The sequence below is a fragment of the Ipomoea triloba genome, chromosome 13 (genome assembly GCF_003576645.1).
Source record: "Ipomoea triloba cultivar NCNSP0323 chromosome 13, ASM357664v1".
Lineage (NCBI taxonomy): Eukaryota > Viridiplantae > Streptophyta > Magnoliopsida > Solanales > Convolvulaceae > Ipomoea > Ipomoea triloba.
In genome coordinates this window covers 24,901,495-24,917,827 of record NC_044928.1, presented here as the reverse complement: position 1 = coordinate 24,917,827, position 16,333 = coordinate 24,901,495, and the positions used below count along the sequence as shown (strand labels likewise).

Genomic DNA, 16,333 nt, shown 5'->3' with positions numbered 1-16,333 from the left:
CGCCCGGGAAAGGGCCTGCCATGCTACATATAGCAGCTTGGTAGAGAAAGAAAGTAATAGGATATTTTGGACTAAAGTGTAATGTGTTGTCTTGTTTGGAGATTTTTTATTTTATTTTTATCTTTTCTCTTCTTTCCCCTTTTATAACCCTAGACTAGACATCAAATGGATTAAAAGACATTTTAATTCTCTAAGTAGGTTCTAAGTGACGGCAGAATGCCAACCTCTTAGGGTAAAGAATTTTTCATGGTTACAGTAGGCGCTAGGCGCTAGTCGGGCGGTAGACTAGTGCCTATTAGCGCCTAAGCGGTCTAGGCGGCGCTTAAGCGGTACTTAGGCAGTTCTAAGTGGCGACCTATAAAAACAAAAAATTAATTCATGTATGTGGGTGTATGGCATATATTATATTATATATATTATATATATCTCTCTTACTTCTCTTACTTATATAAATAAATAAATTTAAATATATATAAATATAAAAATAAAATTAACAAGGCCGACTCACTCGAGTTAACTCGGCTAACTCTACCAAGTTGAGCGAGTTAACTCGGCCAAATTCGGCCCAGTCAACCGAGTTGGGCGCTAGGCGGCCTCCTAGGGAGCAATTCGCCTCGGTCTAGGAGCGCCTAGGCGGGGATTTTTGCAACAGTGGAATTTTTTTTTAAGTCACGAGGTGTGCTGAGCAAACCCTAATTGTATGAGATACTTTAAACCTGTAACATACTCATACTAACTGTTCGCATTGGGTTGACTCAAATCACTCAATTAAGAAGCAAAGTGTTGACTAGTTTGATTTTGCATATGAGAGAGGGTTCGAACTCCTTACCTGACGACCCCTTTTAAGGGACAAGAGTGCATTGACACTCATGCCAACTAAGCTGGTTTCTTAAGCTAAAGAATTTACTTGAACTCAACTTATTGAGGGTTGATAGGCTCAATTATATATATACTTATAGTTTTAATAAGGTTTAACTATTTATTTGAATAAAATAATTGTAGTTTTGCATGATTTTTATTAGAAATTTTATTATTTTATATTATGTGTTTATCAATTCCATAATCAATATAATAATTGATAGTAGAATTTAGATCTTTTTACTAATTTAATAATTTTGAAATAATTTCTTATTTAGAGTAGTTTTAGAAGTAAGAAATTCATTAGGTGAAATTACATACCTTAGTCATTTTTTGTTTTCAAGAATTGATTTCTTCCATATTTTTTTTTCAAATTCAAAATGAGTCTTGATTTAAATTGTCTGGTTATATCATTCTTTTAATTAAATTAGGGTTCTTAGTTTTAAATGTCGGCAGAATTAGGCAGCACACAAGCTGCAAATTTTGATCAACATTGTTAGGCAAAATTAGGCAATGTTAGGCAAGTCAAAGTTAGGCATTGAAGAACAATTTATTGTTTGATCCCTAAACTTTGGACTAACTACAAAATGACCCCTATTCCTCAACTATAAATAGGGAGGTCATTTGCCATTCTAGCCATCCCAAATCATTCTATTTTTCCCTCATATACTAGAGATATTAGAGAGTTTGTTGAGTGTATTTCTCCTTCCTAGCAAGAGAGAATTATCCTTGTTTTCTCCTTGTTAGTTAGAGAGTGGTTGTAACTCCTATTTTCTCATAGTGAAATTCTTCTACCCTTGCCCGTGGTTTTTACCCTAATTTGTTTAGGGGTTTTCCACGTAAAATCTGTGCCTCATTTATTTTTCTTTCTCAAATTATTGTTGCAATCTGATCTATCCCACTTCCGCGGGCGCAACAATTGGTATCAGAGCCTTCAGATATATTGTTCAGAATTTGTTTCAAGAACAATATGGCAGCGAAATTTGAGATTGAAAAATTCAATGGGAAAAATTTCTCATTGTGGAAATTGAAGGTGAAGGCTATCCTGAGGAAAGACAACTGTCTAGCAGCTATCAGTGAAAGGCCGGTGGATTTTACTGATGACAAAAATTGGAGCGAGATGAACGAGGATGCTATGGCGGATCTATACCTATCAATAGCAGATGGAGTATTGTCAAGCATCGAGGAGAAGAAGACAGCCAAGGAGATTTGGGATCACCTCAACCGGTTGTACGAGGCCAAGTCACTGCACAACAAAATTTTCCTTAAGAGGAAATTATATACTCTTCATATGTCAGAATCTACTTCAGTGACAGAACACTTAAATACGCTGAATACTCTATTTTCCCAGCTTACATCTCTAAGCTGTAAAATAGAGCCACAGGAGCGTGCGGAATTTCTACTTCAGAGTCTACCTGATTCGTATGATCAACTCATCATCAACTTAACAAACAACATCCTTACAGACTATCTAGTCTTCGATGATGTTGCAGCTGCGGTTCTTGAAGAAGAAAGTCGGCGCAAGAACAAGGAGGACAGACAAGTCAATCTGCAACAGGCAGAGGCGTTAACGGTGATGAGAGGAAGGTCAACAGAACGTGGCCAAAGCAGTGGTCGTGGTAGATCAAAATCAAGTAAGAAGAATTTAAAGTGTTACAACTGTGGAAAGAAGGGTCACTTGAAGAAAGATTGTTGGAATTTACCTCAGAATTCCAATCCTCAAGGAAATGTTGCAAGTACCTCAGATGATGGAAGTGCTCTGTGTTGTGAAGCATCAATAGCCAGGGAAGGCAGAAAAAGGTTCGCGGATATATGGCTTATAGACTCGGGAGCCACATATCACATGACCTCAAGGAGAGAATGGTTCCATCATTATGAACCAATCTCAGGAGGATCTGTGTACAGCTGCGACGATCATGCCTTGGAGATTATCGGCATTGGAACCATCAAGCTGAAGATGTACGATGGAACAGTCCAAACTGTTCAGGATGTGTGGCACGTGAAGGGCCTGAAGAAAAATCTATTATCCTATGAAATATTGGATAATAGTGCAACCAAGATTGAAACACAGAAAGGAGTCATGAAGATTTTCCAAGGAGCGCTTGTGGTGATGAAAGGGGAGAAGATAGCTGCAAATCTATACATGCTGAAGGGAGAGACTTTGCAAGAAGCAGAGGCATCGGTTGCCGCATGTAGTCCAGACTCTACGCTGCTATGGCATCAGAAACTTGGGCACATGTCAGAACAAGGAATGAAGATTCTTGTGGAGCAAAAGCTACTTCCGGGGTTAACAAAGGTATCACTTCCTTTGTGTGAGCATTGTATAACAAGTAAGCAGCATCGTCTTAAATTCAGCACATCAAATTCTAGAGGCAAGGTTGTTCTAGAATTGGTTCACTCTGATGTGTGGCAAGCACCGGTTCCATCCCTAGGAGGGGCAAAGTATTTTGTCTCATTCATCGACGATTACTCTAGGAGATGCTGGGTGTACCCTATCAAGAGAAAGTCAGATGTGTTTGCGACTTTCAAAGCCTTCAAAGCACGGGTGGAACTTGATTCCGGGAAGAAAATCAAGTGTTTCAGGACAGATAATGGAGGGGAATATACAAGTGAGGAATTTGATGACTTCTGCAAGAAGGAAGGCATCAAAAGTCAGTTCACGGTGGCATACACTCCTCAACAAAATGGAGTGGCAGAGCGGATGAATAGAACCTTGCTGGAAAGGACAAGAGCAATGTTGAGGGCTGCGGGCTTAGAAAAATCATTCTGGGCAGAAGCAGTCAATACCGCCTGTTATTTGGTGAATCGAGCTCCATCAACTGCAATCGAGCTGAAGACACCAATGGAGATGTGGACTGGTAAGCCTGTTGATTATTCAAACCTCCATATATTTGGAAGCATTGTGTATGCAATGTACAATGCCCAGGAAATTACAAAGTTGGATCCAAAGTCCAGGAAATGTAGATTCTTGGGGTATGCTGATGGAGTAAAGGGGTATCGCTTGTGGGATCCCACTGCCCACAAAGTTGTCATCAGCAGGGATGTTATCTTTGTAGAGGACAAGCTACAAAGAGGAGAAGTTGATGATAGCACGGAAAAGGAGAAGCCAGAAACTACTCAGATACAGGTAGAGGAGGAATTTGAACAAGATTCTTCTGAAGCAGAACCGGCGCACGAGGAACCAGAACCAGAACGCTCTGGAGCTCCAACAACTCGTCAATCAGACCGTGAAAGAAGACGTCCCACTTGGCACTCAGATTATGTTATGGAAGGGAATGTTGCATACTGCCTTCTAACAGAGGATGGTGAGCCATCAACCTTTCAGGAGGCGATAAACAGCTCAGATGTTTCTCAATGGACGGCAGCAATGCAGGAAGAAATAGAAGCTCTCCATAAAAATAATACATGGGAACTTGTGCCACTACCACAAGGAAGGAAGCCAATTGGTAACAAATGGGTCTTCAAAATCAAAAGGAATGGTGACGATCAAGTGGAGCGGTATCGTGCAAGACTGGTGGTGAAGGGATATGCTCAGAAAGAAGGTATTGATTTCAATGAAATATTTTCACCTGTGGTTCGACTAACAACAGTTCGTGTAGTTTTGGCGATGTGTGCTACATTCAACTTACATCTAGAGCAGCTAGATGTGAAAACGGCTTTTCTTCATGGAGATCTTGAAGAAGAGATATATATGCTCCAGCCTGAAGGATTTGAAGACAAAGAGAATCAGAACTTGGTTTGCAGGTTGAACAAATCTCTGTACGGTTTAAAGCAGGCGCCAAGGTGTTGGTATAAGAGATTTGATTCCTTCATCATGTGCCTTGGATACAACAGACTGAATGCAGACCCTTGTGCATATTTCAAGAGGTTTGGAAAAGATAACTTTGTTATATTGCTGTTGTATGTAGATGACATGTTGGTCGCAGGCCCCAACAAAGATCACATTGATGAATTGAAGGCACAACTGGCTAGGGAATTCGAAATGAAGGACTTGGGACCAGCAAACAAGATTCTAAGGATGCAAATTCACCGAGACAGAGGTAATAGGAAGATTTGGCTTTCTCAAAAGAATTATTTAAAGAAAATCTTGTCACGTTTCAGCATGCAAGATTGTAAGCCAATTTCTACCCCTCTTCCTATTAATCTCAAAGTATCCTCAAGTATGAGTCCTAGAAATGAAGAAGGGAGGATGGAGATGTCTCGAGTACCGTATGCATCAGCGGTGGGGAGTCTAATGTTCGCTATGATATGTACAAGACCAGACATTGCGCAAGCAGTGGGAGTAGTTAGTCGGTACATGGCGAATCCAGGCAGAGAGCATTGGAACTGTGTGAAGAGGATCCTAAGATACATCAAGGGGACCTCAAATGTTGCATTATGTTATGGAGGATCAAACTTTATTATCAACGGGTATGTGGATTCTGACTATGCAGGGGATTTGGATAAAAGTAAATCTACGACAGGATATGTGTTCAAAGTTGCTGGTGGAGCTGTAAGCTGGGTTTCAAAACTGCAAGCAGTTGTGGCTACGTCAACAACAGAAGCAGAATACGTAGCAGCTACACAAGCCAGTAAAGAAGCAATTTGGTTNACTACAAAATGACCCCTATTCCTCAACTATAAATAGGGAGGTCATTTGCCATTCTAGCCATCCCAAATCATTCTATTTTTCCCTCATATACTAGAGATATTAGAGAGTTTGTTGAGTGTATTTCTCCTTCCTAGCAAGAGAGAATTATCCTTGTTTTCTCCTTGTTAGTTAGAGAGTGGTTGTAACTCCTATTTTCTCATAGTGAAATTCTTCTACCCTTGCCCGTGGTTTTTACCCTAATTTGTTTAGGGGTTTTCCACGTAAAATCTGTGCCTCATTTATTTTTCTTTCTCAAATTATTGTTGCAATCTGATCTATCCCACTTCCGCGGGCGCAACATTAAAATCATCAATATATAATTTACTTTGGTTAAGTTCTTGTTGGAAAATAATAATTTTATTTCACTTCTTTTAAAACATCTAGAAAATCATACTTTAATTTGAATTATTTCTATAGCGTTTTTCTGTAAGATCAACTATGAGATCAATATTCCGAGTTTATACTATGATCAATCTTCTACACTTAGGAAATTACTGATCAAATGTCATGTCCCAAATAATATAATTAAGCCAAGGGTATATAACAAATATTGATTAGATAATTTGATTTCCGGATCAAGAAGATCGAGAATGCTAATATATGCATTAATACATAGCTGGGAAAACAATCATTTTTTCCCCAAAGTTGATATATGATATACTTTGAGGAGAGTAGAAGACATTCTCGATATCATTTGGCTTGTTATTTCTTTGTTCTAGATTGATGTTACATTGTTGCTTGAACAATACTCCATAATGAGTTTCCAAACAAATGAATCAAAAAACATTACACCATTCTAAAATTCAATGTTGTTTTTAGTATATTTGAGGTTCCGTGGAGAATATAAATTCAAGTTTTTTTTTTCTTTTTCACTTTTAGTCCCATGACTATTGGATCATTTTAATACAGTCTATCGCACTTTAACCACAAATTTCCTGGCTAACTTAACGTGAAAAAACCCACATTGTATTGTACCCCAAACTCAAAGCTAGAAATACAGCCCCATAGAACACGCAATCTATCATGGATGGCCCTTACTCGTGAGTTCACCAGGCCAGTAATGAGACCTGCGGGCAGCAATTTTCTACGGTACATTAAAGAGAGCGTTGAATCCTAATTAATGTTAGTAGGCGTACAGCTTGGAAAAGTGTATCTTTTTCAAACGATGAGCTTGGTGGGGTTAGTCGGTTGTCTTTAATTTTGTGTAGTACAAAAAATGTCAAAGTTTTTTGTACAGGAAAAGCCTAAACAAATAGGCCCACCAATTAGCTATAAACTTTGCTCTTGATGGCAAATTATACCATGAACCACGGTTTATAACTATTTTCTCAACCTATTGAAGCACTAAGGTTCAACTCCCTCTCATATAGGAGTGCAACTCGGTGTTATTAGACCACAAGATTTTGGCATCCTTTGAGTATAATATTGTCTATATTTATGATTGACCTATGTGTAGTTTTTGCGGGCAATGTACTAGTGTGCATTGTGGTCTCCGCAAGTGTGTATTTTCACTGTCAGTTCCTCATGATTGGGTTTTCGTGTCGTGGCGTAGTGTGCACTATGGTACATGTGTGTGCATTTTCTTGTAATGTGATTTGCATCTAATGACGTGTTTGAGCATTAGTCAGGTATGCAAACCAACTTGGTTTTTTTATCATTGTTTTCCTTGCTAGTGATGGTGGTGCATGATGTGNACTACAAAATGACCCCTATTCCTCAACTATAAATAGGGAGGTCATTTGCCATTCTAGCCATCCCAAATCATTCTATTTTTCCCTCATATACTAGAGATATTAGAGAGTTTGTTGAGTGTATTTCTCCTTCCTAGCAAGAGAGAATTATCCTTGTTTTCTCCTTGTTAGTTAGAGAGTGGTTGTAACTCCTATTTTCTCATAGTGAAATTCTTCTACCCTTGCCCGTGGTTTTTACCCTAATTTGTTTAGGGGTTTTCCACGTAAAATCTGTGCCTCATTTATTTTTCTTTCTCAAATTATTGTTGCAATCTGATCTATCCCACTTCCGCGGGCGCAACATTAAAATCATCAATATATAATTTACTTTGGTTAAGTTCTTGTTGGAAAATAATAATTTTATTTCACTTCTTTTAAAACATCTAGAAAATCATACTTTAATTTGAATTATTTCTATAGCGTTTTTCTGTAAGATCAACTATGAGATCAATATTCCGAGTTTATACTATGATCAATCTTCTACACTTAGGAAATTACTGATCAAATGTCATGTCCCAAATAATATAATTAAGCCAAGGGTATATAACAAATATTGATTAGATAATTTGATTTCCGGATCAAGAAGATCGAGAATGCTAATATATGCATTAATACATAGCTGGGAAAACAATCATTTTTTCCCCAAAGTTGATATATGATATACTTTGAGGAGAGTAGAAGACATTCTCGATATCATTTGGCTTGTTATTTCTTTGTTCTAGATTGATGTTACATTGTTGCTTGAACAATACTCCATAATGAGTTTCCAAACAAATGAATCAAAAAACATTACACCATTCTAAAATTCAATGTTGTTTTTAGTATATTTGAGGTTCCGTGGAGAATATAAATTCAAGTTTTTTTTTTCTTTTTCACTTTTAGTCCCATGACTATTGGATCATTTTAATACAGTCTATCGCACTTTAACCACAAATTTCCTGGCTAACTTAACGTGAAAAAACCCACATTGTATTGTACCCCAAACTCAAAGCTAGAAATACAGCCCCATAGAACACGCAATCTATCATGGATGGCCCTTACTCGTGAGTTCACCAGGCCAGTAATGAGACCTGCGGGCAGCAATTTTCTACGGTACATTAAAGAGAGCGTTGAATCCTAATTAATGTTAGTAGGCGTACAGCTTGGAAAAGTGTATCTTTTTCAAACGATGAGCTTGGTGGGGTTAGTCGGTTGTCTTTAATTTTGTGTAGTACAAAAAATGTCAAAGTTTTTTGTACAGGAAAAGCCTAAACAAATAGGCCCACCAATTAGCTATAAACTTTGCTCTTGATGGCAAATTATACCATGAACCACGGTTTATAACTATTTTCTCAACCTATTGAAGCACTAAGGTTCAACTCCCTCTCATATAGGAGTGCAACTCGGTGTTATTAGACCACAAGATTTTGGCATCCTTTGAGTATAATATTGTCTATATTTATGATTGACCTATGTGTAGTTTTTGCGGGCAATGTACTAGTGTGCATTGTGGTCTCCGCAAGTGTGTATTTTCACTGTCAGTTCCTCATGATTGGGTTTTCGTGTCGTGGCGTAGTGTGCACTATGGTACATGTGTGTGCATTTTCTTGTAATGTGATTTGCATCTAATGACGTGTTTGAGCATTAGTCAGGTATGCAAACCAACTTGGTTTTTTTATCATTGTTTTCCTTGCTAGTGATGGTGGTGCATGATGTGTATGTGTACATTTTAATGTGAACGTGTGCTTAGTACAATTTTAGAGTGTGTACAGTGTAGTTTATAAGTGTGGCATGCGTGCACTATAGTAGATATGCATGTGCATTTGTTTATGGTATGGTTTGCATCTAAACTGATGTGTTTGTACACTAGTTAGGCATAGGAATTAACTGGGTTTTTTATCCTTGTTTTCCTCGGTGGTGGTGGTGTATAATGTATATGTTGTTCATTTCGTGCACAATAGTCCGCAATAGATAGAGAGGGAGAGAGGAATCGATTGGATTTCTAGAGATAGATTTTCTAAGGGGACATGGTTAGAGCATCTACAATAGTCCGTAATTTTTTTAGTTAGTTTTAAACTTCAAGGGTCCCACAAAAAAAAAAAAAAAAAACTCTTCTTCCTGCAACATCATCGGCAAATTATACTATGGACAATAGTTCATATTACAATGTAGACCACAAATAAATATTCATTTTTAGTACACTGAATGTTCATTTTTAATGTACTGAAAGTACATTTTTTTTTAGGTATACTTAAAAATGAATATTCAATGTACTAAAACTAAACATTCAGTATACTAATAATGAACCTTATATCAATAGTTCATGTTATAATGATTGAACATCCGCAAATTATACCGTGGACCGTGGTCCACAATGCATTGTGGACCGCGGTCCCAAAACGACGTCGTTTTGATTAATGAAAACAAACGGATGAATTCGCGCCACTCGCTTTCTTTTCATATATACTGCAATTACATTTCAACACAACTTCAGTTACCTTTCAACACAACTGCAGTTACATTTTGATATAACTACAGTTTCATTCGACAATATAAAAACACAAAAGTGAAACTGTTATTCAGTATCTGTTCATATACACTGCAGTTACATTTCAACACAACTACAGTTACATTTTGATATAACTACAGTTTCATTCGATAATATCAAACACAAATGTAAAACTGTTATTCAGTATCTTTTCATATACACTGCAGTTGCATTTCAACACAACTACAGTTACATTTTGATATAACTACAGTTTCATTCGATAATATCAAAACAAATGTAAGGCAGTATCTTTTGGAATGAACTGTAGTGTCAATTACGGGGCTCCGTCTCCCACTTACTAAAACGACGTCGTTTTGAGACCGCGGTACACAATGCATTGTGGACCGCGGTCCACGATATAAGAACTGTTGAACATCACCCGGCCTCCGTACGTCCTTTCTCATGCTCTCTTTTTCTTTTACATCATCTTAAAAGCATAAACAAACTCCAAATTTGTCATTGCTGATGATGCTCTTAGTAGAAGTTGGATTCAGTTGGTGCTATACATTGGTGGTCTAGGACTCTGCATTACTGTAAAGACTTTAATATGGATTTACTTGTGAAGTTAGCTTGGCAGATGGAGATGGTGGCTGCATGCCGTCGTTGCCGCAATACGCCGTCTTGTCGTTGGAGTTTGTCAGAATGTTTCACACGCTTCACTGCAATTGTTACGTTTCTAATGGCTATTTTGTTAGGGTTTCTTTGATGTAGAATTTGGGTAAATCTTGTTGAGAGGCCGGAATTTTTTTTTTTTATATTTTTTTTAAAGTGGTGATGCAAATTTAATGTTCAATTTAAGATTTACAACGTTGGTGCATTGGGAATTAAGGTTGTTTATCATCTTATTTAAAAAATAAAATAAAATAAAAATTTATATCCCAAATAATTTAAGAACAAAAATAGACTTATCTATTTTTAAAATTTTTTTTTGGTGAGAATGACACTGCCTAGTGCAGCGAACGTTATTTGATTCTTCCCGAGATAGCCCCACCAACATATGCCTGGAGGAGTGTCAAGAAATCCTCTGGAAGCTCAGTCACGATAGTTGTCCCCCACTCCATGGTTTGGCCCAAGTTTGTCAGGTAGTCAGCAGCACATTTGTTTCCTTATCTCAACACGTGGAAAAAGCGAATAAAGTTAAACCCCTATGCAAAATGTTTACAATCGCGGATCAGCCAAATCGCCTTGTCATCAGTGGTACACCCTCCCTTAGACTCCACATCTCAACATCTATGATTTAGGTATCAAACGTACAACTTCTTGGAAAATGAAATATTTAATTTCCAAATATATTATTGCATTATTAAAAGTTTTATTGAATTTCAATAACAAACTAACAAAAATTTAACAATAAAGAACAAAAATGACATTTCACACCTATAACTCAAGAATTTAAAAAATAAACGTGTCTATAACTTAGAGATTAAATATATATGGCAATTGGCAAGTAATCCAAGTATAATTTAGAGAATAAAATTACTATTTTTTCATCTATACTTTCTCAACCTATTGAAGCGAGAATAAAATTACTATTTTTTCATCTATACTTTCTCAACCTATTGAAGCACACAGAGTCAATATGGTATTCACTAAGGCGATACCTCATGACCTCCCATATGAAAGAGTCACCACATGCCATTTAAACACAAGGTGCTTGGCTATTATTATTATTATTATTATTATTATTATTATTATTATTATTATTATATATAATTTGTCCCAACACTACAAGGCACCAGCTAGCTTTCGATTGATAGGTAACTAATGCAATTATTTGGCTTGCATGATAGCTACGATTTCCCAATCTATCATGAATTTAGTCCACGCCCCAATAAAGATGGGATAGTGGATTTCTGTTTTATAATTAACTTACAGTGTTACACACCAGCATAAGAACCACTATTTATTGCCAAGATTGCTTTATTCACATATTCACCTATCAAAGTCATACGTCGTACAGAGTTTCCATGTGACAACTCAGAAGTTTGATACAAAAAAGCGTGGAGGATATATGCTATTTTTAATGTGGTTGCAATTCAAACTTTAAAGAACCACTAGGTAAATACAGTTAGATATTAATTTCACCTTTTTGTTTCTATTTATGGTACATCTCAATTCTGGACGATGGATATAAGTTTGAATTCCAAACTTAAAGATCCCTCATTATTTCTATATTGGAGATTGATGGACGAGGTAATTTAAAAGATATGTAATTATACTATAAATCATTTTAATATATTTGAAAATATACTTAAAAGTGAACATTTAATATATGCACAACAAATAAATCTCTAAAAAATAACATTCAATATACTAAAAACAAACACTTAATATACTACTAATGAATATTCTTGTAAGATGTACCATGGTTCATCCTGATATATGAGCCCCCAAACAGTGAATGGTAGATATATGCATGTGGTTATAGTGGATGGTGGTGTCAGACAATAAATTTAGTATATAAATTTAGACTAGAATAATATATCTTACAGAGCAACTATTATGATACTTTATATATATATATATATATATATATATATATATATATATATATATATTTGTATGTATATATATAGATTTGTATATATATATATTTGTATGTATGTATGTATCCTTTTCTCTATTTCTTAATGTAACTGTTAGCTTGATAATTATAAAATTTTTAATTTGATTTTTCAGGCAATGTCTATTATCCTTTTTGATTTAAATTGGCCATTTATAAAAAATTTAGATAGATTTATCTCTTTATGATCTTTTGTCAACTAAAGTTACAAGATGAGTTTCACTTACTGCATACCTTTAAATTATAGCTACATAATTTCCCATAAATCGAAGAACACTTTTTCACCAACTTAGACTTTTAGTTGGATAGAGCACATACTTCAATTTGGTATTAAAGCCATGCAAAAGATCATGGGTTAAACCACACCCGCACACGGGGTGTGTGAGCATAAATATAGCAACTTTTAGTTGGATGGAGTACATGCTTCAATTGCATAGAGAGTATAGAGGGATTTGTTCTCAACTCTTACATAATCTTCTTGTGCTCAAGTCTTTTTTTCTCTTTTATGTAATAGTTTTTTTTATTATTATTAATAAGATTCAGTAAGGTGTACGTGTCTGGCCTTGCCTTCAATGTAATTGATTTTTTCGGGATGAAAATTATTTTTTTAGAAAAAAAAAGAAAAAAAGAAAAAGAAAAAGAAAAAGAAAAAACCTAGCTACACTAAAGTGAGCTATGAATGCTTATTTAAATGTAAAGAACATCCATCTTCTGAGTCAACAGTGATACGGAAATATAATATAAGTACAACATGTCAACATAGCTGTAATAGGGAGAAATGGGTAAACAAGTTCTAATGACCTTTGCCAAAAGCTTTGTTGTCTAGCTGGCATATCTGTGACTTCTCAAATGAGAGGTTTCAGGTTCGAACTCAGTGTGAGGACATTGATTCTTGTACTTTAGTAGGTTGAGAAAATAGGTATGAACAGATATAAAAGAAAAAAGTTATAATGGCCATTTTGTAATGGCGCCTTTAATGTACAGTTGAAGAAATCGTTCTTCTAAACTACCATGTAGAATTTTCGACATAGACATGTGAGAGCAAATGGCTATGTTTTCATGCATCACGGAAGTTTTCTGCATGTAGCTAGTATACTGCGAAAACAACTTATCATTAAAGAAAACACGTTGTCATAATTGAGGGATGCTTTTCTTTCGTTAATATGGCTAGCAGTTGGTAGCAGTTGAGGGAATTTAATGCTATATGTCTACTAGTTGAATACGAAACAGTGAGATATGCAGTATATAAAGGGCATTGGCTTTGTAGCATTTTAGTCAGTGCAATAGCCTGAAGCTTGTAGGGCAAGCAATTCAAAACATTCCTTGAGAATGGCAGGTGGAGTGAGGGTTTGTATTTTATCATTGCTTTGTTTTCATGTTTTTGTGGGAAGTGTGGTTTTTGCTAGAAATGTGAAAGATGATGATGAGAAGTTTGGGTTGATTGGTAAGAGCGGCGGATTTGGGGGTGGGTATGGTGGTGGCGGAGGATTTGGTGGAGGAGCTGGTGGTGGGGGAGGATTTGGAGGAGGGGGTGGTGGCGGAGGAGGGTTTGGAGGGGGTGGTGGTTATGGTGGAGGAGGTGGTGTCGGCGGAGGGTTTGGAAAGGGGGGTGGAATAGGTGGGGGTATTGGTAAAGGTGGTGGATTTGGGGGTGGTGTAGGCGGTGGATTTGGCAAGGGTGGAGGCATTGGTAAAGGTGGAGGAATTGGAGGAGGCATCGGTAAAGGTGGAGGTGTTGGTGGTGGATTTGGTAAGGGTGGAGGAATTGGAGGAGGCATCGGTAAAGGTGGAGGTGCTGGTGGTGGATTTGGTAAGGGTGGAGGAATTGGGGGAGGCATCGGTAAAGGTGGAGGTGTTGGCGGTGGAATTGGCAAGGGTGGAGGAATTGGAGGAGGAATCGGTAAAGGTGGAGGTGTTGGTGGTGGATTTGGCAAGGGTGGAGGAATTGGAGGAGGCATTGGTAAAGGTGGAGGTGTTGGTGGTGGATTTGGCAAGGGTGGAGGAATTGGAGGAGGCATTGGTAAAGGTGGAGGTGTTGGTGGTGGATTTGGCAAGGGTGGAGGAATTGGAGGAGGCATTGGTAAAGGTGGAGGTGTTGGTGGTGGATTTGGCAGGGGTGGAGGAATTGGAGGAGGCATTGGTAAAGGTGGAGGTGTTGGTGGTGGATTTGGCAAGGGTGGAGGAATTGGAGGAGGCATTGGTAAAGGTGGAGGCAAGGGTGGAGGAATTGGAGGAGGCATTGGTAAAGGTGGAGGTGAGGGTGGAGGAATTGGAGGAGGCATTGGTAAAGGTGGAGGTGGAGGTGGAGGAATCGGCAGAGGTATTGGTAAAGGAGGAGGCATTGGAGGTGGAATTGGGAAAGGTGGTGGTGTTGGGGGAGGAGTTGGTGGTGGATTTGGAAAAGGTGGAGGAATTGGCGGAGGTATTGGTAAAGGTGGAGGTGTTGGAGGTGGAATTGGGAATGGTGGTGGTGTTGGGGGAGGAGTTGGTGGTGGAGCAGGTGGAGGAATTGGAAAAGGTGGTGGTATTGGTGGAGGAGTAGGAGGAGGAAACGGTGGTGGAGTTGGAGGTGGTGTAGGTGGAGGTGCAGGTGGAGGATTTGGAAAAGGTGGTGGAATTGGTGGAGGAGGTGGTGCAGGTGGTGGTGCAGGTGGAGGATTTGGTGGAGGTGCAGGTGGAGGATTTGGAAAAGGTGGCGGAATTGGTGGAGGAGGAGGATTTGGGAAAGGCGGTGGGATCGGAGGTGGGGTTGGAGGAGGTAGTGGTGGTGGCTTTGGAGGTGGATTTGGTGGAGGAGCAGGAGGTGGAGGTGGAGGTGGAGGCGGATTCGGTGGTGGAGGCGGTGGTGGAATCGGTCATCACTAGGTTTTCCAATTCTTTTCTTATGCTATTTCTACCATGCACAATGGCTTATTGGCATAGTGGCTACATGGAACTACATTTTCCGTTTTCTTATATTTAAATACTAGACCACAAGCATTTGTAATCTCACTATTATTGTCAACTAAATAAAAGTAATATGTGATATACTATTATACATTGTATAACTAAAATGAATATTGAAATATAATTAAAAGAACGTTAGTTTTTGCACATTATTTGTATGACATGTTAATGAATATAGAATATTGTCTAAAAATTTGACCCAATTCAATCCACCATACGAGAAATTAAACTACAACTCCCAACACACTACTTGTAAAAAATGCTTGAATTATGGGACAATCCAGTCAAGTTGGTTATACAGTTAATTTGATAATAACTCCAAGATTTTAATTATGAATGTCAATCTTAGCCCGAAATCGATGTATGTATTGACTCAATAAGCTCAAAAAATTTTAGAATTATGGCCAAGACAATTTAGCTCAATAAAAAATTAAGTTGATAACTCGAGCCACTTAATGTATAGGGATGTGAAACAAAATATATAGGAGATTTATAGGTAAGCTAATTTTTATTAAATTTGTAAATAAAATTTTAATAAATTTTGTTACAAAATAAAATATTAAACTCCGTCAAGGAGTCGAAGCTTAAGCATGATTTTGTCCGCAGAAAGTTAATGCGATTCGAACAGTACGAAGATGTAGGAATTAGGATTTGTGATTGGTCATCGGTGGGCCGGTCCCCGAGTTGGGAGAAGAGTCATGAACATGCTAAGAAGCCATCTATCTATCCATATAAAACATGTCAATTGCATTTTTCAAGATAGGCTAACTACTGTTAAAAAAAATTCTTTCTAAGGGAATACTTAATTTGCAGGTGGAGACAATACTTGATTTCCCAATTCTCGCATTTTAAACTTCGTATGTAGGCATGAACTAATATCATCAAACTATTTTTGCATTTCAATAGTATTTATACAATCGACATATACTGAGATAATAAATAAATAACTCCATTAGCAACTTTTTAATGATCACATAACAACACATATTATTTACATATTCCTTCTTCAAGTCATATAAAGACCTTTGTATTTCAACGATATACATGTTGCAATTTTCATCTCTTCTCATTTCGAGAAC

The 16,333-nt window shown here is 37.4% G+C and overlaps 1 protein-coding gene across 1 annotated transcript; it reads left to right on the top strand.

Annotated features, from left to right (window-relative positions):
• The first annotated feature begins 13,493 nt into the window (after positions 1–13,493).
• Positions 13,494–15,401, top strand: LOC116001689 (glycine-rich cell wall structural protein). Its single transcript, XM_031241592.1, has 3 exons — positions 13,494–14,514; positions 14,599–14,808; positions 14,887–15,401. The coding sequence occupies exons 1-3, from the start codon at positions 13,638–13,640 to the stop codon at positions 15,171–15,173; spliced, it is 1,374 nt and encodes a 457-aa protein (XP_031097452.1). The 5' UTR covers positions 13,494–13,637; the 3' UTR covers positions 15,174–15,401.
• Positions 15,402–16,333: the final 932 nt, after the last annotated feature.

Bases quoted from the DNA above. Each gene is read 5' to 3' on its own strand.
- LOC116001689 (XM_031241592.1), top strand. From the start codon at position 13,638: ATGGCAGGTGGAGTGAGGGTTTGTATTTTATCATTGCTTTGTTTTCAT. The intron at 14,515-14,598 runs GTGGAGGCAAGG...GCATTGGTAAAG, and splicing joins TGGAGGAGGCATTGGTAAAG to GTGGAGGTGGAGGTGGAGGA. The intron at 14,809-14,886 runs GTGGAGGAATTG...GAGGTGGTGTAG, and splicing joins AGGAGTTGGTGGTGGAGCAG to GTGGAGGTGCAGGTGGAGGA.